General features: G+C 44.0%; 1 protein-coding gene across 1 annotated transcript in view; it reads right to left on the bottom strand.

Moving 5' to 3' along the window:
- The window catches only part of SNAPIN (SNAP associated protein), a 221,354-nt gene that overhangs the window by 51,695 nt on the left and 141,790 nt on the right, over positions 1-27,869 (bottom strand). The window contains exon 3 of the mRNA XM_044079967.1: positions 3,922-4,040. Coding sequence (XP_043935902.1) covers positions 3,922-4,040 — 119 coding nt within the window. The remainder of the gene's footprint in view (positions 1-3,921; positions 4,041-27,869) is intronic.

Genomic DNA, 27,869 nt, shown 5'->3' with positions numbered 1-27,869 from the left:
CAGCAGAGGGCCCAGCACAGATCCTTGTGGATCATCACTGATAACCGATCTACTGGTATAGGTGGAATCTCAACTTTGACTGTATGCGTTCTGTGAGTCAGTTAGCTACTCATTTAGTGACCTATGGGTTAATCCCCAGCTGGGAGAGTTTCTCAATGATACTAGAGTGGGGGACTGTGTTGAAAGCCTTGGCTAAGTCGAGACAGGTGGCATATACTGTACTGCCTTCATCCAGGGCTTTGGTGACATTCTCGAAGACCGCTAGGGTTTAATAAACATGATCGACCCTTAAAGCCAAATTAGGTCAGGTTGAGTGTTTTGAGGTCACCTATGTCATTGTTAATAAGGTCCATGATGATTTTTTTCCATGGCCTTGCAGATAAGACTGGTTAAGCTTATTGGTCTACAGTTCCCAGGGTCGGCTGATAGACCCCCTTTGTGCAGAAGGATTACTGTTGCCGTCTTTCACTCTGCTGAAACAAAACCAGTGCTCAGGCTGTGTTAAAGTGAGTGCCATGTGGTTCCGCAAGGTCCTGTTTTAGGCCACTTAGTAAGCAGCCTGGGAAGTTATCTGGTCCCATAAAGGCTGTGTTTTTGGCCTTGGAGAGCACGGTTATGACCTGCTCATGGAAGATATTAGGTAGAGGACTAGTGGCTGGTATGTTTTGCGGTACAACTGGTGGGGAAAGGGGGGTGAAGTTTGCGCCAAATCTGTCAGCCTGCAGTTTGGCAATTTTCTCAGGTTCATTATGATTGGTACTATCCACTACTAGTTTGGCACAAAGCTGGTACTTCTCTTTTAGATTTTGGATGTAGTTAAAGAATGCTTCATGAGTATCCTTAGCTAGGGATGCTAATTTAACTTCATAATTAGCTTTAGAGGACTTTACAAGATACCCAAGTTGCTTGTCCAAGCTGTGGAGGGTCTTCTTCCTCTGGTGAGTTTCTTCCTCTTGTTATACAACCTATTTATACTTTATGTCCACCAGGGTGGCTTGTTTTTTTTTCATGAGGACCTGGTCTTGATCTGGTTAGATACAGCCAAGTTTATACAGTTGTAAAAGTGGTTATACAAGGCATTTGTGTACACCACCTTTGCATAGGAGTCTGTCTGCTGTGTTAGCAGGGGGTTTGAAACTATTTATACCATCACTTAGTAGACTGTACTTTGGTCTAGAGAAATGTTTCGTTATTTTAGCTCCTATAGGGTTCAGGTCTGATAGTTACTTCAAAACAAGACTGATTTATGATCAGATCTTACCAGGTAGGACAACACACTGGGGATAGCGCAGTGACCCCCTCCCCATGTTGGTGAGTACTAGAACTAGTCTAGAACATTTCAGCCCCTTGTGGGGGTACAGACCATCTGATGCACAACATTTGTATTGACAAAATCCAGGAACCTCAGGACGAGCATATTAGTGCTTGTGGTATGGCTCCCAATGACCAAGGTGTTTGGCTGTATAGCGAGTGACCGTAGTAAGTCCAGGCAGTGTGTTTCTCATGGCTGACAGTGGAGGACCTGTAGCTAACAATGATGTGGAAGCGAGTTTTACCTACAGTTAGATGGAACTGGAGTATCTCAAGATAGTCATACTGTTTTAACAAGGTTGGAGGTGTATTTGTCCTTAATGAAGATGAATAAACCTCCGCCATTGGTTCTTTCACACACATTTTGAGGTCTAAACCTGTGGAAGGCATTGTACCTTTGCATGGATGAGGTGCTCTCTGCAGCCTTGAGCATGTCTCAGTGACGGCACAGACATCAGCATCTTCCAAGGTGAGGAGTGCTTCCACAGACAGCAGTTTTCTGTTTAGACTTCTAACATTAAGCAGCATGACCTTGAGTTTTGTCTCAAGTGGATTTTTTTTTTTATGTCGGAAATTTTGTTGTTCTGACATTGCCTAAAAAAGGTACTGTGTGTGAGGCAAGTATATTTGCCAGTAACCGAAAGCCCAGAGGGAACAGGTGAAGACCATCCCTGGCAAAGCAGTGTGGACTGTCAACCATGTCTTCCCAGGCTGACAGATACTGGACACCCCTGGACTGACAGCAGAAACAAGACAATTGTTTAAGTCAATCAGTTTTTGTTTACACTGAGGCATCATCCTGGGTGAAGGTAGAATGATGCCTGTGACACAAAAGAGAGTTCAGTTGTCTCTCTCTTCATATAGTCCAGAGAGGGGATGCAAATAGGTCTCAAGTCATTTACCCCAACATGGACTGTGTCAGAATCATACTGGCACTTGTGGAGAAACTTGAGTGCGTGTGTGACTTGATGGATCCTGGTACCTGCTAGGCAGCTAACTGTGACCTTCTTGTCCAGCCTGGTGAGGGGAACATCTGTGTGCCTCTCTATGGAGTCAGCTATCACCAGGACATTTGGTTTTGAGGGATTTTGCCTTAGCTGAAACACTAGTGTGTGTGTGTTATTATATTTTGTATATTCTACTGAATTGGCAGTGTGCACAACAGGTCGGTGCTTGGAAGGTCTCTGATCTTTTGGTTAGCTTCTAGTGAGTATGTCCGCATATGTGGGGTTTTGTGTGCTTGTTATGTGTGAGAGGTGAAGCTGGTGTGCTGACAACCTGTTTTATGTATGGCTTGTTTTTATGTGAGAGAACGGATTCCAAATTCATTATATATATATATATATATATATATATATATATATATATATATATATATACACACACACACACACACACACACACACACACACACACACACACACACACACATCTCTCACATATTTGTTTATTGTAGGAGTAAGTGGTTGTCAGTAAACATAAGGCAATTACTACACTGCCTCAGGAAGCCCATGTCAATCAGGCTGGCCGGAGAAATAGTGGGAAACTGATTGTCCACTGTGGCAGGATTATACCTTAATTACTAGTGAGGAGTGCCCTAGTTAGACCAGGTTTAGCTCTAGGTTAACCAAGGGGGTTGTTCTGAAGAAGGCTAGGGTTAAAAATGGTGACAATGCTTCTCTGTGTGCAATTCAGTTGCTCGCAGAGCAGCAGGGTAGTTTGGGAGGGTTTACTAGCAAACATCTAGGGAAAATTGTCTTCCTAGGTGTTTGCGTCTATACATAGCAGCACTAAACCCTGTTGTGAAAAGTGCAGCTTTGCGCAAATGCAAGGCTTAAATACAAGTGAAGTTAAACAGTTTAAACACAAACTAACCAATACGAAAGCCTAAAACTGAGCTTTTTTCCAGTGATCCCGAACTCAGATGGGTCCTGGGCTACACACTTCTGCCACAAGGGTGCAGAAGGTCCTGCTTAATGTAAGACCGCTGGTTTTAGTGCTCAAGTGATGAAAAACAATCTGGATTTAGCAAGTCTGTATCTAGCCTATGCTACTATACAAGACAGATGTATTTCAAAATTCATTGCGTGACAGAGGAGTTACTATATACAAACTGCAGGAGGGTCTCAACAGAGAGTAGCACTAGGTTGCAATAACTCTCACTTCCCCCCCCCCCAAGATAAGCAAGTTGGCCATCAGTCACTCAAACCATCCAACCAGCTTCCCAAGTCACCAGCTGATGCCAAGTTGCCAGTATAGCAGGAGGGTGTTTTGCCTCTTAGCCAATGGGCTGGCTATAAAATCACACTCTTGATGACTGCTTTGCTAAAGATCAGTCAACTGAATCTAATTACCCAATCGGTCACAATGGCAAAACTCAAATGGCACAGATACAAAGCTCTTCATACTCCTCCTGCAGGAGGCAACCCCCACTATATCCACTTCAACTAAGTATTTATTTCTGAGATCACTGCATCTCAAAACAAGGGAGCTCCCTTTGTCCCACCAGTCCTGACCAAATATACTCCAGAAAAGAAAAAAAAAACTCCCATGTGGCAAACCAAATATACCACCATTCAAAACACGTTACATATTTAATCATCATCTTACCTGAGCATTCTGCAGGATATTATTGACCAGAACAACTCTACGTCTAGCATTCAAAAGCTTTTTCACATACGGATCCAAATCCAGCACAACCTTCTGGTCTTCATTTATCCTAGTCAGCTCTGAAAAGCAAACAAACAAAACAATATCAGTCCTGCTTAAGCTACATATTTATTAGTTATGTACTTATCACAACTTGGTATCTGTGTTGTCTTCTTTCATTTCCCCTCACGAAAGGGTTATGGATCCATACGCGGATCAGACTCAGCCAAGTTTTACAGACTAGGAGCCAAGTGTCAAGCTCCTCCTACTACCCACAATGCCATGCACTCTAACCAACCTCCTCAGATTGAGTTTGCTGCCCACAAAAAACAGAGAGCAAAGAAAGAGAGATCTTAAAATACATCACTATAAATGTATAAATATATGCTTGTCCATAATCAAAGGTTCAAAAATTCAGGAACAACAGTTCCCAAAGATAATCAAACCAAGACTCAGGATTATAACGAGGCAACCAGGCCTTTGAAGAATATATGCCATTTGAATGTTTCAGTCAAACAGAAGGATTTATCCAAGTAACGGTAAGCGCTTTCACTAGATAGCCTCCTCAGACCTTCCAAGAAGGAAGCTATGTAGCGAAAGCGCTTACCGTTTTTATGTCACTCAAATAAATGAACTGTGAGTTGTGAATTTTACAGACTGGACTTGTTGTTACTTGGATAAATCCTTCTGTTTGAAGAATATATGCCGTTTGAAATTTTCAGCCAAAGGCCTGGTTGCCTCATAATCCTGAGTCTTGGTTTGATTTTCTTGCTGAATTTTATCAACAAGACATTTACCCCGTGGAGTATAGTCCATTTTGTAGTTCCCAAAGATAATTCTCTCCAGATCTTCTAGAGTACCAGGAAGGGGGAAGGTTGGGTGGGAAGGTGAGGAGGAATGAAAGAAGACAACACAGATAGCAAGTTACGGTAAGTACATAACTAATAAATCTGATGTTATCTCTTTCATTCCTCCTCACAAATGGGTAGAGTCCCCAGCTATACAACTCCTGGGTGGTCTTAAGGAAGGATATTGCAGGAGCACAGCCAAACCGAATGAAGCCCTGCTCCAGGAAACAAGATCCAACTTATAATAAGATACAAACGTATGAGCCTTAGACTAAGTGGCTGCAGCACAGACATCATCTAAAGAGGCCCTGGAAGAGAAGGCAGATGAGGTGGACACAGAGCTGGTGGAGTGAGCCGTAAGGAGATGAGGTAGTTGAAACCCATTTTTGTCATAAATAAAGGAGATACGGTCTGTGACCCACTTGCAAGGGTAACCTTGCAAACTGCCTGACCTAGATGGCTAGCACAGAAGGAAACAAACTGATCAGATTTTGGAAAGGATTTGGTCCTGTGCAAATAAAAACATAACTGTCTGTGAATATGCAATGAATGTAACAGACATTCTCCATCATTGGAGGAAGTTAGGGAAAAAGACTGGTAGTTGGACAGTCCGGTTGAGACTGGCCTCTGTAGCTACCTTGGGCATAAACAAAATATGTACAAAGAGAGAAAGACTATCTTTGTGGAAAATTATGTAAGGCGGCTTAGACGATAAGGCCTGAATTTCCAATATTCTCCTAGCTCAGGTGATGGCAACGAGAACAGTATTCCACGAAAGAAACTTTAGGTCATAGTCACCCACTGATTCAAAGGGTTTCTAAGTTAAGCTATGCAAAGCCACAGTGAGAGCCCATGGAGGAGAAGGATCCTTTAATGGAAGCCTGAGGAGAAAGACCCCTTTCAAAAAGGCCTTGCACAGTTTGGACGCTGACAGGGAGTTGAGAATGTTGCCCAAGTGAAAATTAGAGACAGTCGCTAACTGGAGTTTGATGGCGGAGAAACTAGCTCCATCTTTGAGAAGAGATGTAAGGAAATGCAAAGCATCAGAGATAGGTACCAAAAAGGGATCAATGTTTTCTTTGGAAGCCCAGAATATAAACCTCTTCCATTTGCTGCCGTAAACATTCTTGGTAGCTGTTTTTTGAGAGGCCAAAGTAATGTTTTAGATGGGGGGAGTAAGCCTGGACCTTCAAATGATCACTGGAAGTGGAGAAACCAAGTGGTCAATTTGAGGGACTTGAGAATGGGGTGATTAACCCTCTATGGAGTGAGAGAGGAGATCCTGTTTGTGTTCCAGAATCCATGGTGGATACTTCAGGTGAGACCAGAGGAAGGGGAACCAAATCTGACGAGACCAGAATGGGGGGACAATGAGGATTACGGAGGACTTCAGACACTTTGCTTTCTGGAGAAACTTTGGAATCAAAGAGAGTGGGGGATAAGCATAGAGGAGGCCAGGAGGGCTAATCATGAACCAGAGCATCACCCGGGGACTTCTCCAGAGGGGGGATCAGTGCAAAATAACTGCTGCTTTTGTTGCTCTGGGGGGGATGCAAATAGGTCACAGCAAAGTTGGCCCCAGTGGCTGAAAATCAAGCCCGCTACTGACTGACTGAGGGACCACATGCAAGGGGTCAGAATGAACCTGCTCAGTTTGTCTACCAGAATGTTGGATTCCCCCGGAATGTGTGTTGCAAGCAGAAGGCGGTCTGAAGACATCACCCATTCCCAAACCCTCATGGCTTCTCAGCACAGTGGATAGGAACGGGTTCCTCCTTGTTTGTTGATGTACCACACACAACTGACATGTTGTCTGTGTGAATTGCAAGAGTACCTTGAGGGAGATAGTCCTGAAAGGCTTGCAATGATAATAGGACAGCTCACATCTCCAGAACACGGATATGCAATCTGGTCTCTACAGATGTCCACGTGCCTTGGACCATCTTCCCCTTGTAATACCCACCCAAATGGGAAGAGTCTGTGGTACCATGGCAGAGAGGGATGGGAGAATGAAAGGTCTGCCTAATGTCAGGTCATCCGACAGAAGCCACCACTTAAGATGTCTTCTGCACACAGGAGTCAGCTTGATAGGAACAGGTAGAGGCTGGTTGAGAATAGACGACTGAGCAGCTAAAGTCCATTGAAAGACTTGCATAAAATTTCTTGTAAGGGGGACTAGAGGGATGGCAGCTGCCAAAGAACCTAGAGCTTGGAGAATTAGCCTTGCCAGGGGAGAAGTCACACTCAACACTGTCTCTACCTGATCTCTCAAGGTTATGATGCGGATGAGGTGGAAGGGCAACAATCTGTGTCCAAGGTAGTTCCAAAGAACTCTAAAGTCTGCAGAGAGGTAAGATTGGACTTTGTCAGGTTTATAGTAATCTCAGGTAGTTGGCAAGGTTGAAGTAGTAATCTCTGGCCTGCATCACCTGATGCCTGGGTGGGGCAATGAAAAGCCAGTTATCTAGGTAAGGCAACACGCAGAAACCCTGCAGTGTGAGATGAGCTGTGACTACTGCCATACATTTGGTAAAACATCCTGGGGGCTGTGGTGAGCCCAAAGGCCAGAGCCCTGAATTGGAAAGGACTGGCACCCAGCCGGAAGCACAGATGACACATGCAGTGCCTGTCTAGTTTGATGTCCAATCATTCTTCCGTAGTAGCAGGAGAATAGACTGTATTGTCACCATTCAGAACTTTGCTTTCTTAACGAGCAAGTTTAACTTGCTTGGATCCAATATGGATCGCAGGTCCCTGGTTTTCTTTGATACTAAAAAGAAGCATGAGTAAGTTCCAAATCCTCTTTGCGCAATCAGAACCTCTTGGATGACTCTTTTTGAAGTAGACTTAAAATTTCTGCTACTAATAACTCCCTCTGACTGGGTGGAACATCAGGGAGTCTCTTTGACCTCTCTGGAGGAGAGCTGTGGAAGGGAATAGTGCAGCCTCTGGATACAATCCCGAACACCCACTTGTTTTGAGTTGCATCGATGTAGGCAGTAGGCTGCAGAGGGAACAGACCCCTGACTGCCCCCAGAGATAAGCAGTCGGGCAGCACTTCAAGAGCGCTGAAAGAGCCTATCAGACAAAGTTTCCCTGAAAGCCTGATTATGCAGACCCCCCTCTACCTCTGGGGCAGCATCTCCCATTGAAACTTCCTCCTCTGCCCTTAGAGGAATAATCCCAGTGTTGATCTTGGGAAGATCCCGGGATTTACAGAACCAGGTTTTCCTTCCACTGCGCTGACTTCTAGAAAAGGTGAGCTGTGGAATGGAGAACTTGATCCCGACAGCAGATAGTCTTCCCTTGCTGTTCACTGCAGGTTAGGGTCTCTTTGACCGATGGACCAAAGAGTGAGGATTCATCAAAGGGGGCATTAACAAAAGATGCCTTAAAGGGCTCCGCAAAATCACAAAGCCTCATATCCAGGCATGTAGCCAAATAGCAATCCCTGAGCTGGCTACCAGACAGGCACCTTCCATGGAATGGGAAATTAGCCTCATAGAAGAGTTGACAAAGATGAAAGAATAGCTAGTCAGGGAGGGAGGGCTTTCTTGAAGTCCTCCTGCAACATGGTCTCTGCCAGAGAATCCAAAAGCTCTTTACCCATTTACAAACAGGCCTGGTGAAAGTGTAGCCAGGTAGTTTAACACCCTCAGGGAGAAAGTGGTCGAAGTGTAAACGCACTTCCCAAACCTGTCCATTGATCTCGACTCCCTGTTCAGCAGAGAGACAGTGGAGCTCTGCTCTACTAACTCCTTTTTGGTGGCTGCTGCCACAATCATGGCATCCACTTGAATACCCTTACTACAATAAGGTCCATCTTTGGAGGGAGACAAAAATTTGTTAGGTCATTTGGGGATCGGTTCGACTGAGTCCAGCTCTTTCCAGGCCCAACTGGACACCAAGTCCACTAACTCGTCCACTGGGGGAACCACTCAGGATGTGGATGAGACTGTCCTGAAGGCATCCAAAAATATGGACTCCTCAGAGGAAGGAGGTTGGGCTGATCAGCCACCTCTCTGCTGCAGGATCTCTAAAATGTCTCCAAAGGAGATGTCCTCCTGTAGTGATATAGGGGATCCCTCTCCTTCATCAAAGTCCATATCCTTAGTGACGGACTCCAAGGGGGAGTCAATGTGCCTCTTTCTGCAGGTCCTCTTACGAGGGATCTCCTCTGTGGAGTGCTCAGGGGATATCTCGGAAGAGGAGGGGGTTCCCTGTGGGGGAAGAGCTTGGAGGCTAGTCTGGACAGGCTGACTCAGGACAGGAACAGGCTCAATTCTCTGATCCAAAGAGAGTCAGCGGAGCGGATCATGGCTCAAAGGGACCGGATCCCTGTGGGTACAAAAAGCCCCTTCTGTCACTAAGAACATCGAAGGACCTGGAGAATCCATCCCCAATTCCACCAGAGCCAATGCTACAGAGAAAGAGAGGACTGGAATCCCTGAGCCCTGGGTCCCTGGCAGAATCAGACCCAAACTGTCCAGCGCCGAGGGGAAGAGATGGCTCAGACAATGTGGGGGCTGATCCCCTCCCCCCAGATCCGACAGGGACCTCTTGGATCCAAGACTCGCTGTAATCAGACAACAATGGAACTGAGGAAGTCAAGGCAATGGAAGGAGTGGAGGAAGGTAGGCTCCATACACTCAACCCCAGATCCCTAGAGTGGCCATGACCCTGCGACTCAAACCGAAGGACGGATCAGAGAAGGAGACAGACCTTGTAAGGGAAGACTTGAAGAACCCATGGGGGATGGAGCTGAGAAGACCCCCACCTGGATCTGAGTCTTGAGGATCTTCCCGATTATCCTTTCCACGTCAGCCTCTGAAAGACTCCTAGAAGACCTGGAGGAAGCCACAGAGGGAATCTAGAGTGCCTGGAGGAAGTCTGCTGAAGACCATGGAGAGAAGACAACTAGAATTCTGCACTGGCATAGGGCCCCTCACTGTATGATCCAAAGCCTTAGCATCCAAGGAGATGGTGGCAGCAGTATCTGAAGAACTGGTAATGACCATGGATCCAGACAGATCCGAAGAGAGCTTCGGACATGCAACAGCCAATGTAGGCCTCTGATCTGAGGAAAACATATCAGAGAGCCTCCCAACCTTGGCAGGTGGCCCAAAGACTTGTGAGGGCACTTCTTGGAGTCAGATGCTCCCACATGACTCTTAGAGGGGGGTTGAGCCCCTGGACAGGAAGCAGACAAAAGACCCTCCAAAATCAGTTTGTTTCTGCAGTTGGCTATGGCTCTAGGGTTAAAACTTTCACAAAGAGAGCAGACCAACCGCAGATGCTCTGCACCCAAGCAATAGACACTCAAAAAAAGTCCATCAGAATGTGGGAACTTACATCCGCATTCCGAACAGCGTTTGAAACCAGATGGTTTGTCAGCCATCACACGGGAGAAAAACAAACTTCACACACACAAACACACAGAGACAGAAAAACCTGAAAACCCCAACAGAAAGGCTAAAGGAGTTTTTTTTTTTTTGGAGAAAGGAAGCCCAAAGAACAGAAACAGTTACACAGAGTGCAGGAAAAGCGTTCAGGACCACTACAGTGAAAGAGAAAACTACAAGCACACTTTCTGTAAGGCAGGGGAGGAATACAATAAGCAAGAGGAAAAAAAATACTTATTTGATAGGAGATACCCCAAAAATTCCCAGGACACACTTGAGACTCAGATCACGTCCAATACCACTGGTGGGAAACGAGATCAGAGGAGGGTGGTTAGAGTGCAGGGCATTGTGGGTAGTGGGAGGAGCTTACGACTTTGATCCTAGTCTGAAAAAACTTGGCTGACTCAGATCCGAGCACGGATCCGTAACCCATTCATGAGGAGGAATGAAAGAGAGAACATCAGATACAATTTTATATCTACAACCAGCAAATGGGAACTCAGAGGAACTGCACTCATGTCAGAGATCTATGCCAAACAGCATAAGTGTTTTAAACTGCTCTAGCAGTCTTCAACTTTAGCCTCTGCTTCTGTACCATTAGTAGTGAAGTCTGTAAACTGTTCTATACACTGAACCCTACTATCCAAGTAATCACCAACAAAGAGAAAAATGATTCACAACTTCATGATGGCGAAAAGTATTATGACTTAAAAGGGATTAAGACGATGAGCTACTAAATGTGCTTTATCCTGCAGACCACTTACAAACTGTGTGACTGGGCAAGTCTCTTAACCACTGGTCCAGAGTAACCTCCAAAAAAAAGCACTTGTGCCAAGTGGGCTTACTCAGCAAATGAATAAAATAAGCAGTGATGCTACAGTGATAGATATAATTCTGTAATGCTGTTAGGCATACCTTTCAACCTCCATACCTCTCAACCTCAGCATAAAGAAATCTGGGGGGGGACAAAGGCTCAAAAATAGGGACATATTTTAAATATTGCTCTTATAAACTTAGAAATTTTATAGAACAACAGGTTTTATATTTGCATTTGTTTTCTGAAGGATATAAAATCTGAAGCTCAAATGTGTCACAATTTAGTGACTTCAGTCCTCAGTGAGTTTCTAGCAAACCACAATTTTATGAGGAACAGACCAAAAATAAGAGACAAAATCTGGACAATCTGCAAAAATGGGGACAGTTGACAGGCAGGTTGCTAGGGCAAAGAAATGAATAAAACATTACTCGTGGTTGTTAAAGACATGTAAAAGTCCAGAAGATAGGTGAAAATTAATCTACCTGCACTCTATCACTACATTATCAATTTCTCTACAAACTAAATGTTTCAAGTGCACAAAAACTATCTCAGGCAGGAGCACTTCCTGACCTTGTAATGTTACTAGTGTTAATCTTCAAAAGTGATCATGAGTTGCACCCTACATGTTCTGTCCCACCACAGGTGGGAGATGCAATATATAATCTGGAATTATCTTGTACTTCTGCTAACCAACACAGTTTGCAAAGTACTTACAGCATTTTATACACAGTATTTTCTTTGTAGAGAATCAATGTTTTCTAGTAAAACGCTAATATAATCAGATTATTTAGCCTGTGACAATTACAAAGGAATAATTATTTGCCCTTAAAAATTTTTTTTTTTTTTTTTTTTAGAAAGACTACTTACTCATCATACAAATACATTATACAGAAAGTCCCTGAAAATAAACCTCAGTACAGTAAGATAACACAAAAAAGCAATCATCTTACAACAAACAAGGTTTCATTTATGGCAACAATACATGAAAGTACATGATTGCACAATTTGGTAAGCAGAGTCATAAAAGGTATTGCTGTAGGCACACAAGAGTAACTCTTTGTAAGGAAGTACTGCAGAATTTCACTTTAATAAAAGTTTAACGCTTTCGTCAGAACTATTTCCAACTTCTTCAGAACAACAACATACAAAACTGAAATGTTTAAATAGATACATCACAGTCATACGATACTAAAAACACACCCATCTGTACTAAACTTAAAAGTGCAGTCTTCCAGAAAAGCCTATTTTTACATAGTCCAAAACCTTGCTTATTACAAAAAACACTTCAATAAAATATGTGTATAAAAATACATATATACTGAGACGGCAGCATTATAATGGCTAAAAAAGCTCAAACTTAAATGTAAGAAAACACATATTCAGCCTTTAGTTTCAAAACACTACTGATCGAGACAGACTCATTAAGCCCGGGGGCTCCAGTGCATTACTCCTGAGATGCCAAATCAACTCCTTACATTCTAAAAGCAATTCATGAGGTCCACCCCTTTGATCATAGCCCACTTTTTCTATACAAGTGTATAGGATTTTTTTTCACATGTTTTGCAAGAGCATTTCTTTCATCATTTTTGTTTATATCATACTGATGCTGGTAGATCCTACTTTTAAATTTGTTCTTAGTCTTACCGATGTAAAATGACAAACATTGTTGACACTCTGAAAGATACAGGACATTATTGCTCTGGCAATTCAACTTCTGACAAAATTTAATTGCTCCCCATCTGGGTATACAAATTTCTTCACCTTCCTTTACATACCTACATTGATTACAATGGCCCCATTTAGACATGCAGCCAGGGTGACTTTTTCTTTTGTCTTTCAAGTATGTTTTTGAAGCATAGATCTTTTTTATACACCACTACAGGGTCCTTCACCATTTTCTCCACATACTCACTCTCAGCCCTAAAGATGTCCCAGTTATGTTGTATTATATCCCTGATGCTGTCAAAATGTATGTTATATGCGATATTAGGGCCATTTGAAAATTAACTAGGTCTCTCTTACCATTCAAGGTAACCAGATCACCATTTGTCCCAAGCAGTGGCTTAAAAATTCCTTTGTCTCTTTTCCTGATAACCTCCCAAAAATATTGTCCAAGAATGTACCTGGATACACTCTATTGATCAACATATCCTTCAAGATTACATTGTTTGCTAAAGGTAGAGTAATTACTCACCATACAGGCGAGTCTCACCATCTGGCCTTTGACCAGGGACTTTTTTTGATAGATAGGGTGGTGGCTTTTAAAATGAAGTAGCGAGTTGGAGTAGGTAGGTTTTCTGTATATATTAGAGTCAAACTTATCTTCTTCTCTATTCTCTGAGAATGACTCTGACAGTCAGTATCTGCAGAAAATGGGGATCTACCAGAATCAATATGATATAAACAAGAATGACTAGAGAAATGCTCTTGCAAAACATGTGAGAAAAAAACAGTGTCTACTACTAAACATTCTATTTTGAAAAAATAAAGCACTCATATAAGGTGATGTTTGTAATGTGTTGATTAATTTTTGAGAAAATGAAAGAGAGCAAAATCTGATGACATCAGATGTGAAATGTATGTATTATTATGAAATAAATCCATTTTCTTACTGGGGGAAATACATGGAGCACTTACATTTGACTTTAAACTTACAGTTAGTGGATAAGAATTGCCGTTAATTGTTCGGAAAGCATGAACAGTATCGGACTTTGAGTTTTGTTTCAGTAGTCTTAAAGCTGTATGAAAAAAACTGCCATATTACTGGTCCTTGGAAGTTTTTCTTTGAACTGTCTGCCCATAAGGTCATTGTCAAGTAACTGTATTTGTCAGGTGATGGTCTACCTAAACTGAGGTTGGGTGGCATACATCTCAGATACTTGCTTACTTTGATTGATACCTGACCTCTTTGTAGTGGATGGTGATATATATGCAGCCCCCCAACTGGGTGGGTTTAAAATACTGTGCTTTGTGTGACGGTCCGAATGCTGGGCAACACGTTACTTTCCCTGGGAAAGTAATTAATTGAACTGAACATTCGCTGCATATGGTTCAATGAACGAAAGTTTGCAGGAATGAACCTTTGATAAAATGATACAGACCCGATGCAACACGTGGCTTCCATTAATCTAGATGAAAAAATAAGTCAAATGTTCTCAAAGTTGATTAAAATAAACAAAACACTGAAGGAGTATATCAACTCAAACAACAAAAGACTGGAAAAATGGTAGTAGTTTTAAACAGATATTCAGATGAGCTGATAAAAAGGCAAAAAAAAAATTCAGAGGTCAATATGAAGAAAATGCTGGCAGATTATGAGAATGGCTGATTATGAGAATGTTCAAGAACAGATATTTCAAAAATGGTATAAATAGTTGACAGACCATGTAGGGAAAATCTGAGACGTTCTGCTGTATCACAGAAACTAGAAGGAATAGACTGTATTAACTTTATGAAGGCACAAATAAGTAACTGGACTGGTACTCCATAGCAGAAGTGTTAACTGAAAGGGCACATTGTGTGTATGCTCTAAAATCTGACCATGAGAAAGCACCCATGACCTGTATTAGTAAAGATGCAAACCCACAAGCCAAAAGAGTTGATCCTGACAAAAATGTGCCAAAAGGGCAAAGTATTAAAAGTTGGAGGCAGTAGAGTGTTTGTGGAAAATGATGAACTGTACACTAGGCAGGAGAGAAACAAATTTATTCCAGCAATCAGGGAATGTGGAGAGGCAGGTTGAAATTCAAGTTGCTGTATCTAGCTGTCTTCAGAATATATTTTTTTTCCTGGAGGATCAAAGTTATGTGATGCACAGCAGTCTAAGGAGGAAATACAAAAGATTGTCTGACAAAAAGTGAGCTATCAAGCAGAAGGGGACACTGCTTCTCATTCTTCTGTTAAAAAGTACAGTGAGAGACTGACGGTGAAACCTTTTTCACTGTTCCAAAGAAAAATGCTTGAGAGACAGAGAAAAACACAGGAGTTGACTAGAAGGATCTGGAGTACCTTAGAATTAAAATGGAATCTGGAGTTGGGAGGTGCAAATGAACAGGAAGACCAGCAACATGGAAAGTAGGGAATAAATGTGAGACTGCAAAGCATCAATCACCATTTGTGAAATACTGCTGTATAATAAAAAAAATGGAAAGAGTGGACTTTTGACTTTGTTATACTTGTAGGGAAATGAAAGGCATTTGCCTCACTTCCTATCATTAACATTTGGAAGGACCCTGAGTGTGGGGAAAGAAGAATGAAAAAGGTAACTGACTAAAATAACTTCTGTTTTCAACAGTATTTCTATGAAACGTTCCACCATATAAATTGCACATTTTACAGTAAAGCAATTTTAGTTCTTCTTGTATGTGATAAAAGAACACTGAAGTAAACATATGCCTTTTCTCTCTTTTTTTTCCCTTTCTTCATTTTTAGTATTAAGAAATTCAGGCACTGCAATGCAAAAAGAGAAAAAAAGGCCAGACAAAAACATGTTTAAGTTAACAGGTTGTAATCTTAGGTTGCTGAGGTGGGGTGCAAAAGTACACAGATCATAACACGTGTAGAGCTGATATGTTTTCTTTTAGTTTTGTATAATTGAATATCTGCATTAAGATGCTTGGCTTAATCTAATACGAAGAAAAGAACCTTGAATATAATGAAAAGTTTTTCTTTAGCAATAAATGTTTCAGCTTGTCTTTAAAAGCCTGCAATTGAGGACTACATTTTCTCTTACATTTCCATGGAGGACGAGCTGTCAATATGGTAAATAAAAAGCCAGAACACTGGCTTCTTCATTCAAGTGGTAAAAAAGTTAAAGTTTTATGAATGCACATAAGTTGTTTTCCACATTTGGGAGGGGAATAACGACCAACAAAAGAACAGATGCCAATTAGTGTAAGCAGACAAACCAGGAATAGCATGTGTCCTAGCATGGATAACCTAAATTTTAGATTAATTATGGTCTGTGTTTGCAGCTGTCTATTTTGGAACAATTGTTCCTATTAGGAGGGCTATACTTAATTATTTGAAGATGTGCACAGTCTTTGTTTATATTATGTTAACATGTTATTGGGGTGTTCCAGAAGAGGGTTTTTTTTAAAGTGTTTTCAGTAAAACAAAATATCTTGCAAAATGTGACATAGGTTCCAAGGCTGATGAGAAAAAAAAAAAACGGTACAAAGGGTTAATGTTCCAAACATTACTGGGTGCATGTATTACAAAAGCTGTAAATAGACATTTAAAAGGCTGTCATTTACTATAGATGAGAATAATGACTTCTTATCATAATGACAACACTTTCCATATAATCTTAAAATGTGAATGGTCTTCACACATACAGATAAAAAGGAAAGGATATTTAATTACATTAAGAAATGTAGAGTGCAAATAGCAATGCTACAGGAGAGACATTTGGAAAGAAGTGAGAATGTGAATTCAATAAAGAAAGGATTTCAGGATGGATATTCAGCAGAATATCAGGGAAAAAAGGAAAGGAGGAATAGTAATATTAATTGCTAGAGGAGCTCCAATAGTGATAGGTGAGGGAAAAAAGATAATGATGGCAGATTTGTGGTAGTAATGGGCTACTTGAAAGGGATGAAGATTACACTGGCATGTATTTATTTCCATCTCAAACAGCTATTATGGAGCTTAAAATTTTTGGGAGCAATAATCAGCTTTTAGCAGGGAATGATACTTAAAGGTAGGGGACTAGAACTTGATTTGCAACAATAAGGATGTATCTTGAGGGCCTAGAAATGAAAATATAACAAACAGGGTAGCTTTCTGAAGAAATTTACGAAAAAAATTGGTATGGAAAATATGACTTCAGAAGTAGGAGTGGAGACAAAATTTACATACTTTTCCCCAAGGTACAATAACTGGGCTAGACTAGATGGAATGAGAAGTTAAGTACCTACCATAACGTTCCATGTTAGTTGTCTTCTCTCGCCTTCTTTCTTGCTTGATGGGTTCGGAGCCGATCCTCGGCTCCGACTCGGCACTTGCTAAGCTCGAGAGTCACTTTTACCAGCTCGAGGCAGCTCCATATCCCATGATGCAAGGCGGTAAGTACCCAGATCTCGTTTGATGACAATAGGCAATAGCACCTAGCATAATAACTTCCGCAAGGAAGAAAGGAGGAGAGAAAAAAACCTGAAGGATGGTAGAAGGACCAGCACTGTATGGTCTTCAGAAGCATACTTCCTTGTAGAGAGAAAGGTCTGTCCAGGCCTGGGGGAAGGAGGGAGGGTCGCAAGAAATGTTCAATGTTAAGTTGTCAATCTCGCCTTCATTCTTGCTTGATGGGACCGCGTCCCTAGCACCTCTATCCTGGGTGGCTCAATGGAACAGACTCTTGAGAACTGTAGAGCCAAAACTGGCTCTGTCCCTGGAGGCCAAATCCAATTTGTAATGGGAAACAAATGTATGAGGAGTGGCCCAAGTGGCTGCTGCACAAATAGTGTCTAATGGAAGTCTAGCTTGAAAAGCTGTGGAAGTGGCTAAGCTTCTGGTTGAATGTGCTTTAGGTTTTGAGCACAGCTGTTTTCCCCTGAGCTGATAAATTTCAGAGATGACAGAAGAAAGCCATCTAGACAAGGTCACTTTTGAGACAGGAAGGCCTTTCTTGTTATCAGCATAAGAAACAAAAAGTTGATCGGATTTCCTGAATTGTTTTGTTCTGTCCAAATAATATCTGAGTTGGCGGTGGACATCAAGATAATGTAGTTTTTGTTCCGATCTGTTTGAATAGTTTGGGAAAAATACAGGGAGATCAATAGCCTGATTCAAATTAGTCTTTGAGGCGACCTTAGGCAAAAAGGTCGGATTAGTTCTCAATGATACTCCGTCTTTGTGGAAGACTAAATAGGGGGGGCGAACAGATAGAGCATGAAGTTCAGACACCCTCCTAGCCGATGTGATAGCAACCAGGAATAAAGTTTTCCATGAAAGAAATCTCAGGGAACATGAAACAGCTGGCTCGAAGGGGGGAAGAATCAAGGATGTCAGCACTAAATTTAGGTCCCATTGAGGAGGAGGACTCCTGATTGGAGGTTTCAGGAGAAAAATTCCTTTCAAGAAGGCTCTACAAAGCCTGTGGGACATAATGTTGTGATCTGCGAACCCGACATGAAAGTTCGAGATAGCGGCCAACTGAACCTTGACCGTGGAAGAGGAGGAGCCCGCGTGAAAAATTTCCGCTAAGAAATCCAAAACTGCTTGCACTGGAGCAGTGAAGGGATCAATATTCTTGGCTTTTGCCCAATAAGAAAAACGTTTCCATTTGCTAGTATAAATCCTCCTGGTAGAGGATTTCAAGGAAGCTACTATGATGTCTCTAACAGGATTAGAGATCATAGGAAGCCTGGCTAAGGAAGGAAGTGGAGCAACCATGCTGTGAGGTTGAGAGAAGGGATAGACCGGTGCAGCTGACCCGATTGGTGAATCAGAAGATCTGGCACTGGGTCCAGATGCCACGGCTGCACCAAAAGGTGACGATGGAGGAACGGAAACCAAATTTGTCGAGGCCAATAAGGGGCAATGAGAATCAATTTGGCTCTCAAAATGGTGGCTTTCTGGATTACTTGTGGGATCAGAGGAAAGGGAGGAAAGGCATAAAGAAGTCCCTGGGGCCAGTCCTGGGTCAGAGCGTCTCTGGGGGGATGGCCTGGCAGTGGGAAGAGAGAGAAGACGTCTGGGCATTTGCTGTTTTGGGGAGTAGCAAAAAGATCACAACATGGGCGACCCCATTCTAGAAAAATCTCCTCCACTATAGACTGTTTGAGAGACCACTCGTGAGGCATGAGAATAGCTCTGCTCAATCTGTCCGCTAAAGTGTTGGTTTTCCCAGGGATATGCGTTGCTACCAGAAACCGATGAGAGGAGATCGCCCATTGCCAAAGTCTGAGCGCTTCTCGACACAAGGGGTAGGACTTGGTTCCGCCCTGTTTGTTGATATACCATACCACAGACATGTTGTCTGTGTGGACTGCAATTGTCCCCAAGGGAAGAAAGTCGTTGAGGGCTTGCAACGTTAAAAGCACTGCTCTCATCTCTAGGACATTTATGTGCAGGTGGTATTCGAACGGTTGCCATGTCCCATGAACCATCCTGCCCTGATAATGCCCCCCCACCCGATCAGGGAGGCATCCGTAGTGACAGTGGCTACCGGGGTTTGGAGTACAAAGGGTCTGCCTTGGAGAATCTGGGGAGAAGTAATCCACCAAGAAAGATGATTCTTGCAAATCTGTGTCACCAGTATTTGGTGACGCATCGGAAGTTGTTGGTAAGACCACTGAGTGAACAACATCTACTGAAGAAGGCGCATATAGAAGCGAGCCAGGGGAAGAAGGGTAATGGCCGCAGCCATGAGGCCCAACACTTTTAGGACCATTCTGGCTTGTACTTTCTTGCTGGCTAGAATGATTTTCACGTGACCTTGTATATCTGAGACTCTTTGGTCTGTGAGGGTAGCTGACATCCGAACAGTGTTTAAGTTTGCGCCTATGAAAGTAATAGACTGGCAGGGCAACAAGGAGGATTTTCCGTAGTTGATCGAGATGCCCAATTGAGTGCAAAGATTTATTGTGTAATCCCTGGCTTGAAGAAGCTGATGCCTGGTGGTGGCTGAAAGGAGCCAGTCGTCGAGATACGGAAACACCTGGAATCCTTGACGTCTCAGGTGAGCCGTGACCACTGCCATACATTTGGTGAACACTCTAGGGCTGTAGTGAGACCAAAGGGCAGGGCTCTGAATTGAAATGACTGGACCCCAGCCGAAAGCGGAGAAACCTTCTGGAGCGTCTGTGAATTTTATGTGATAGTACGCATCCTGAAGATCTATTGAGCACATCCAGTTGTCCTTCTGTAAGAAGGGCAGAATTGACTGAAGTGTGACCATTCGGAATCTTGTCTTTCTCACAGACTTGTTGAGTCTGCTGAGATCCAATATTGGTCTCCAGTCTCCCGCCTTTTGGGGACCAAAAGAACCTTGAGTAGATTCCGGGCTCTGAATGGTCTGTTGTAACTGGCTGAATGGCTCTTTTTTGTAGAAGTTTGAATACTTCTAATTCTGCAATTTCCCTTAGATCGGGTGGTACATCTGGAAGGGAATTTGAGTGAGAAAAGGGACTTTCCTCGAAAGGAATTTTGTAACCCTCGGATATGATCGACTGTACCCATCTAACTTGAGTTAGGGAAAGCCAGGCTTCTGGGTACAGCGATAGTCTTCCCCCGACTGCCTCCAAGGATGGACAGTCGGGCAACATCTCAGGGATGCTGAAAGGGCTTGTCAGAGAGAGGCTCTCTGCTTCCCTGGTTTTGTGGACCCTCTGCCTCTAGAGCGTCTGTTATTGTTACCCCTCTGCCTCTAGGGGTAAATTGACCACGTGAATCCGGCGTGACTCCTTGGGATTTGCGGAACCACATTTTGCCACCCTTCTGTCCTTTAGGGTAAGGTCTAGAAGGGGTGGAAAAACAGACCCCTATGGCAGAAAGAGTCTTGCCGTCCTGCTCACACCTGGTCAATGTTTCCTTCACTTGAGGGCCAAACAAAGCTGACCCATCAAAGGGAGAGTTTGTGAAGGATGCCTTAAAGGGATCTGCAAAATTACAGACGCAATCAGGCTTGGCGTCTAAGAGCCACACCTGTACCTGCGGCCCTACTCGCTCTATCAGCTGCATATGATATCAGTCACATGGAGGAGTTAACAATAGAATTAAGGGTTCCTAGCTGCGAAGCAATTTTTTCTTGAGCCCCTGCAGCTGTGGGATCCTGTACTACTTCACCTAGCTCCTTAAGGATATCCCTTTGGAGTCTGGTGAAGTGACATAAGTAGTTCAGCGAGCGCATAGCAAAGGTCGCTGAAGAGAACATCCACTTACCATACCTATCCATGGTCCTAGAGTCCTTATTAGGAGGATGGACAGGTACGGAAGGATCTGCAAGTTCCTTCTTAGTGGCAGCCGCCACCACCATGGCATCAGCAGGGACACCTTTCGTGAGAAACTGCTTGTCCGAAGGGGCAGTAATAAATTTAGAAGGCCTCCTAGGAACTGGCTCTACAGAGTCAGGAGCAGCCCAAGCCTTTCGAGCGATAACCTGCATAAGGGGGTCGAAAGGCAGAGACACCCAGGAGGTGGAGGGCTGAGATCCAAACGCCTCCAGGTATACCAACTCATCCTCAGAGGGATTATTGGAGGGCCAGTTTCCCCTCTGTTTAAGGAGTTCTAGGATGTCTGAAAAGGAGACATCCTCAGAGGGGGATCTTGGGGATCCCTCCGACTCATCTAAGTCGGTATCTGAAGTGATAGACTGGGGAGTCCACGTGTTCCTCTTACAGGTCCTCTTGCTGGGATCCCTGACTGATCAGGAGAATCCGCTGGAAGAGGGGTTCTTCCCAGTGGGGAAACCTGAGGCGGAGGATCTCTGGGTCCGGGAGCAAGAGATGGCAGAGATATCGACAGGCACCTGAGAGGGAGGAGCTAAGGGAACAGACTGCTGGCTGAGTCCAGTGGCTAGCACACTCTTCATCACCTCAAGGCTCCTCCCAGGAGGTCCGAGAGAACCCGTTCGAAGAACCAGGAACTCCAGGGCCCACCGAAGGGAAGGCTCCGAGGCCGATGTCGGAGCCGAGCTCACCAAGGCCGAGGCTCCAAGGGGAAGAGTGGGGTCGGACAAGGGTCCGATGCCACTCACCCTCGGAGGAGACCAGGAAGCCCGACCACGAATCCCTCTAAGGAAGGTCTCAAGAGGAGATAAGAGTAGAGGCTGAGGGAGAAGGGGGTATCTGTCCCCAGCCATAGCAGAAACCATTCTCAAGACTCCAGCTCCAAACTCTGAGGTAGAGTCAAGGAGGAACTGCAAGGGGGTGTGGACTAATAGTCGCCTGTTGAGACTGACTATGTAGCATCTGGGCCAGTGCCTGTGATTTTAATAATCTACTGACCACCCTCTAAAATCATGGTCAGAAAGCCTGGATGACCTGGATGATCGGCTCCGATGGCTCCGTTCCGAGAGGAGAGGAGAGGCTGGAGCCGAAGAATCGGTTCCAAGGAAGGGGACCTGGACCTTCCTCAAGGAACCATCGAGCCGACGAAACCATGGATGCTGTCGGAGCCGACAACTTTCGCACCGACAGAAGGTCTGATGTATCGGCTCGGCCGGAGCCGATACAGACACAAAAGTAACGGTGTCGGAGCCGGTCGGCGCCGACACCGAAGCCTGAGCCACATGGTGGTCGGAACCAGTCAGAGCAGACACCGATGTGACCGAACCAGTATCGGCACCGATCGCCATCGGTGCCGAAGGTTTGTGCAAACTAGGATCGGTTCCAGCTGGAGCCGATCTCGACTCTGAAAGAGTCGGAACCGAGGCCGCAGGCTTAGAAACAGAAGCCTGGGCCTTGGAAGACTTGGAAGTCTTAGACGGGGCCGACTTAGCTGGAGAGCCCTCCGGTTTAAGAAGGCCCCTCAAAATCAATTTATTTCTCCTCTCCTGCAGGACTCTCTGGCTAAAAGAATGACATATTGTACAGGAGTCCTGCAGGTGGAGAGGTCCCAGGCAGTATAAGCAAGAAGTGTGACCGTCTGTCAGAGACATCTTCTGACAGCACGAGTCACACTTCTTAAAGCCTGAGACCCTTTCCTTGGACATAGTTGAAACCACACACACACAACACAGTCCCAAGAAATAGTTATCCCAAAAAGTCACATAACTGACTTCTAATACACACACACACACCCTAACAAGGGGGGGGATGGGAGGGGAGAAGGCCTGACTAAAAATATACAGGAGGGATTTTCTAGTCAGAAAGGGACTTAAATTAACTATAAACGTTAAAAATAAAGTTTTAAGTTGAAAAGGGGGCTAAAACAGTAATATCTAAATCACTTACCAGGAGCTGGTAAAAGGAGGACCTCATCAGCGAAGCGGCAAACGAGATCTGGGTACTTACCGCCTTGCATCATGGGATATGGGGCTGCCTCGAGCTGGTAAAAGTGACTCTCGAGCTTAGCAAGTGCCGAGTCGGAGCCGAGGATCGGCTCCGAACCCATCAAGCAAGAATGAAGGCGAGACTGACAACTTAACATTTTATATTTCACAAGAACACGTACATTTAATTGAGAACTGACGCAAATCCAATAACTTATTTCAGATCATCACCATAATTACTACACTAAAAATGCAGGGTAATGAAGTAAGGATGAGACTCTGGTGCTTCCCCTCCTACCTGTTAAAGGTGAGGAATTTAAGGAATGGGTAGAGGAAATTATTTGGAGTTATTAGGGAAAACAGAAAGTACACCAGAAGTTACAACTAGTGAGTGGGTTACAATAAAGGTGGAGTTTAAAAACAGAACCAAAAAAAATCGAACTGCGGAACAGGAAAAGCATCAAAAACATAAAAATGCAGATGTCCACTAGCTCCAGATACACATTTTAAGAGTTTACAAAACAGGGAAAATAAAAGAAAAGGGGATATGGTTAAGAAATAATAAGAATTTATTTAGAGGGGCTGAGAAAGGTTTAAGGTTAAAATATTACAGAATAAGGGAAATGTCATAGAAGAGGAGGAGTAAAGGCAGAGTGGTAAAGAGAAAATGAGGTACCTGGATAATATGCACGAGTTTAGAAAGATTGAGGTTAAGCCAACTGTTTTTTGATAATAAGTACAGAGCACAAAATGCCTGTACAACAACTTTTGACAACAGAAAGTACAAAAGGTTGTTGCCAAAATTATGGAGTCTATAACAAGAAAAATAACCAAAGATCCTGTAGATTATATATTAAGGATATTTCTAAATTTTATGAAAATTTGTACAATGCACAGAAGTGAGAAAAAACAAGAAAAAACACAGATGGAAATATTTATGGAAGATTTAAATATGCCAAGGTTAAAAGGTAAAAATGGTGATATATAACCAACCTGCAGGAAAGTCTTCAGGAATAAGAAGTTATGTACCCACCATAACGTTCCATGTCATTTGTCTTCATCTCGCCTTCTTTCTTGCTGTTTGGGATCGAAGCCGATCCTCGGCTCTGACTCGGCCATCTTCAATATCTCGAGAGCTGTTTACTGGCTCGAGGCTATCCCTTATCCCGTGATGCCTAGCGACAGCTACCCAGATCTCGTTTGAAATAGCTAATCCATACATAATATGAGAAAAAACAGTTATCAAAAAACTGGTTGTTCCATGCATCCTAATATCTAGAATAGGTTAGGAAGACCTAGCCAGAAGAATAACAATAAAAGAATACTCAGCCAGTGAAAAAGGACTCCTCTCAATCCAGTAGGACAGGGGACGGAGGGAGGGATGCAAGAAAGAAGGCGAGATGAAGACAAATAACATGGAACGTTATGGTAGGTACATAACTTCTTAATGTTAAGTTATCTATCTCACCTTCATTCTTGCTGTTTGGGACAGCGTCCCTAGCACCCAACATCCTGGGTGGCTCAGTGGAACAGACTCTTCAGAACAGTGGAACCAAAGTCAGCTCTGCTCCGGGAGACCATATCCACCTTGTAATGAGAAATAAAGGCATGAGGGTTTGCCCACGTGGCAGCTGCACAGATGAAATCCATGGGCAACCTAGACTGAAAGGCTACGGAGGAGGCTAATGCCCTAGTAGAATGACCTTTCGGTTTAGTTGGTAACTCTTTATTTCGTAACTGGTAAATACATGTAATAGTGTGTGACAACCATCTGGATAAGGCTACCTTGGAAACTGGGAGGCCTTGTTTGTTTAAGGCATAAGAAAGGAATAATTGGTCTGACTTTCTTATTTCTTTAGTTCTATGTAGGTAAAAACGCAATGGTCTATGAACGTCCATTTGGTGAAGCTAGTACTCTGCCTTGTTGCTATGATTTGGGAAGAACACAGGGAGATCTATAGACTGATTTAAATTAATTTTCTGAGCAGACTTTAGGAAGAAATGAAGATTTAGTCCTCAGAGCAACTCTGTCCTTGTGAAACACCAGGTAGGGAGGACGAACACATAGTGCTTGAAGTTCTGAGACACGCCTAGCTGAAGTGATAGCAACCAGAAAGAGTGTCTTCCAAGACAGAAACTTGAAGGAGCAGGATGCTGTTGGTTGAAAAGGAGGCAGAATTAAGGAAGTTAGGACTAAATTAAGGTCCCAAGGAGGAGGGGGATCTCTTACTGGAGGTCTAAGAAGAGATGTTCCTCTCAAAAAAACTTTGCAGAGCTTATGAGACATGATGTTAGAATTTGTCAAACCGATATGAAAATTAGAAATGGCCGCTAATTGTACCCTAATTATAGCGGAAGCGGCCCCGGAGTGAAAAAGTTGTGCTAGGAATTCCAGAATTTCGTGGACTGGGGTTGAGAAGGGATCCACATTCCTAGACTCTGCCCAACAAGAAAAACATTTCCATTTGCTAGCATAACTTTTTCTCTTTGTATACTTATGAGAGGAAACGATAATCTCATGGACTGCTGGGGAAATGCTGGGAAGCCTGGCTAAGGTTGGAAGAGGAGCAACGAAGCTGTGAGCTGCAGAGTTTGGAGGGATTGATGCAACCCGCCTGATTGATGAATCAGGAGATCTGGGAATCAGGTCCAGAGTCCAGGGCTGATCGAGAAGGTAAGGGTGCAGGAACGGCAACCATATCTGTTGAGGCCAGTAGGGGGCAATGAGGATCATTTTGCAACCCAACGATTTTGCTTTCTGTAGGAGTTTCGGTATCAGGGGAAACGGAGGAAAGGCATAAAGACGTCCCTGAGGCCAATTGTGGACTAGACCGTCTCTGGGTATGTGACCTGGAAGCGGAAGAAGGGAGAAGTAGTTGCTGCATTTGCTGTTGAAAGGGGTGGCGAAAAGATCGCAGCAAGGCTGTCCCCATTTGCGGAAGATGAGATCCGCAACTTCTTGATTCAGAGACCACTTGTGAGGCATGAGGATAGCTTTGCTGAGCCTGTCCGCTATGACATTGGATCTCCCAGGGATGTGCATCACAATCAGAAAACGTTGGGAGGAAATCACCCATTGCCAAAGTCTGAGTGCTTCTCGACACAGGGGGTAGGATCTGGTTCTGCCCTGCTTGTTGATGTACCACACCACTGACATGTTGTCTGTTTGAATTGCGATGGTCCCGGAAGGGAGTCTTGAAGGGCTTGCAATGCTAGGAGCACGGCTCTCACTTCTAGGACATTTATGTGCAGATGGTACTCGTGAAGTTGCCAAGTGCCTTGGACTGTCCTGCCCAGATAATGCCACCCCACACCCTATCAGGGAGGAGTCTGTAGTCACTGTGGCTACCGGAGCGGGCTGTATGAAAGGTCTGCCCTGAGTCACTAGTGGGGAGACCATCCACCAAGAAAGGTGCCTTTTGCATGCCTCCGTGATCAGGATCATCTGAGACACAGGTAGCTCCTGGAAAGACCACTGCGTGAAAAGAAGCCACTGACGAATTCTCATGTGGAAACGCACTAATGGAAGTAGAAGAATGGCAGCTGCCATGGAGCCCAGAGTTTGAAGGATATACCTGACTTGGATCCTTTTGCTCTGCATTAGGATTTGCACTTGCTGACGAATTGTGGACACTCTTTGCAGTGGTAACCTTGCGAACATTTCCCTTGTGTTTAATTCTGCTCCTATGTAAGTGATAGATTGACAGGGCAACAAGGCAGATTTTTCAAAATTTATTATAATACCTAGCTGGGTGCAAGATGTGACTGTATAATCCCGCGCTTGTAAGAGTTGATGCCTGGTGGTAGCAGTGAGGAGACAGTTGTCTAGATATGGAAACACCTGGAATCCTTGACATCTCAGGTGAGCCGTGACCACTGCCATATATTTGGTGAACACCCTGGGGGGGCTGTGGTGAGACCAAAGGGCAGAGCTCTGAACTGGTAATGACGGGCCCCCACCCGAAAGCGAAGAAATCTCCTGGAGCGTCTGTCCATCTTGATATGGTAGTACGCATCCTGAAGATCAAGCACATCCAATTGTCCTGACCCAGGAAGGGTAGAATGGACTATAGCGTGACCATCAGAAACTTTGTTTTTTGTACAGATTTGTTTAGTCTGCTGAGATCCAGAATCTGTCTCCAGTCCCCTGTCTTTTTTGGTACCAAAAAGAACCTTGAGTAAGTTCCGGATCCGTGCTGGTCTGCGGGGACTTCCTGAATGGCTCTTTTTTCTAGCAGTTTTGAAATTTCTATTACTGCTTGCTCCTTCAGATTGGGTGTTACATCTTGAAGGGTCTTCTTTGACTGTAAGGGGGACTAATGGAAGGGAATTTTGTAACCTCCGGATATAATGGACAGTACCCATCTGTCTCTTGTTAAATTTTGCCAGGCTTTTGGGTATAGCGAAAGTCTTCCCCCGACTGCCTCCAGAGGTGAGCAGCCGGGCAACCCTTCAGGGATGCCGGAAGGGCTAGTCAGAGAAGGATTCTCTGTTGCCTTGGTTCTGTGTACCCCCTCTGCCACGAGGACGGCGTCTATTACTGTTGTTTCCCCCTCTGCCACTGGAGGAAAAAATCACTACGTGCGTCAGGCAAGGCTCCCTGAGATTTGCGGAACCACATCTTACCACTCTTCTGACCCTTGGAGTAAGTTCTAGAGGGAGTGGAGAAACAGACTCCCATGGCAGACAGTCTTGCCTTCTTGCTCACACCTAGTCAACATGTCTTTTACCTGTGGCCCAAAGAGAAAGGAGCCACCAAAGGAGGTACTGGTGAAGGATGCTCAAAAGGGTTCCACAAAATAACACAGCCACATCCAAGCATGCCTTCTGAGGGCCACACCCATGCCCACGGCTCTACTTGCTCCATCGGCTGCATAGGAAATGGGCATCATGGAGGAGTTAACTACAGA

Source organism: Protopterus annectens, chromosome 8.part0 (assembly GCF_019279795.1).
Source record: "Protopterus annectens isolate FY-2018-M chromosome 8.part0, PAN1.0, whole genome shotgun sequence".
NCBI classification, from domain to species: Eukaryota; Metazoa; Chordata; order Ceratodontiformes; family Protopteridae; genus Protopterus; species Protopterus annectens.
This window is presented reverse-complemented; position numbering and strand designations above follow the sequence as displayed.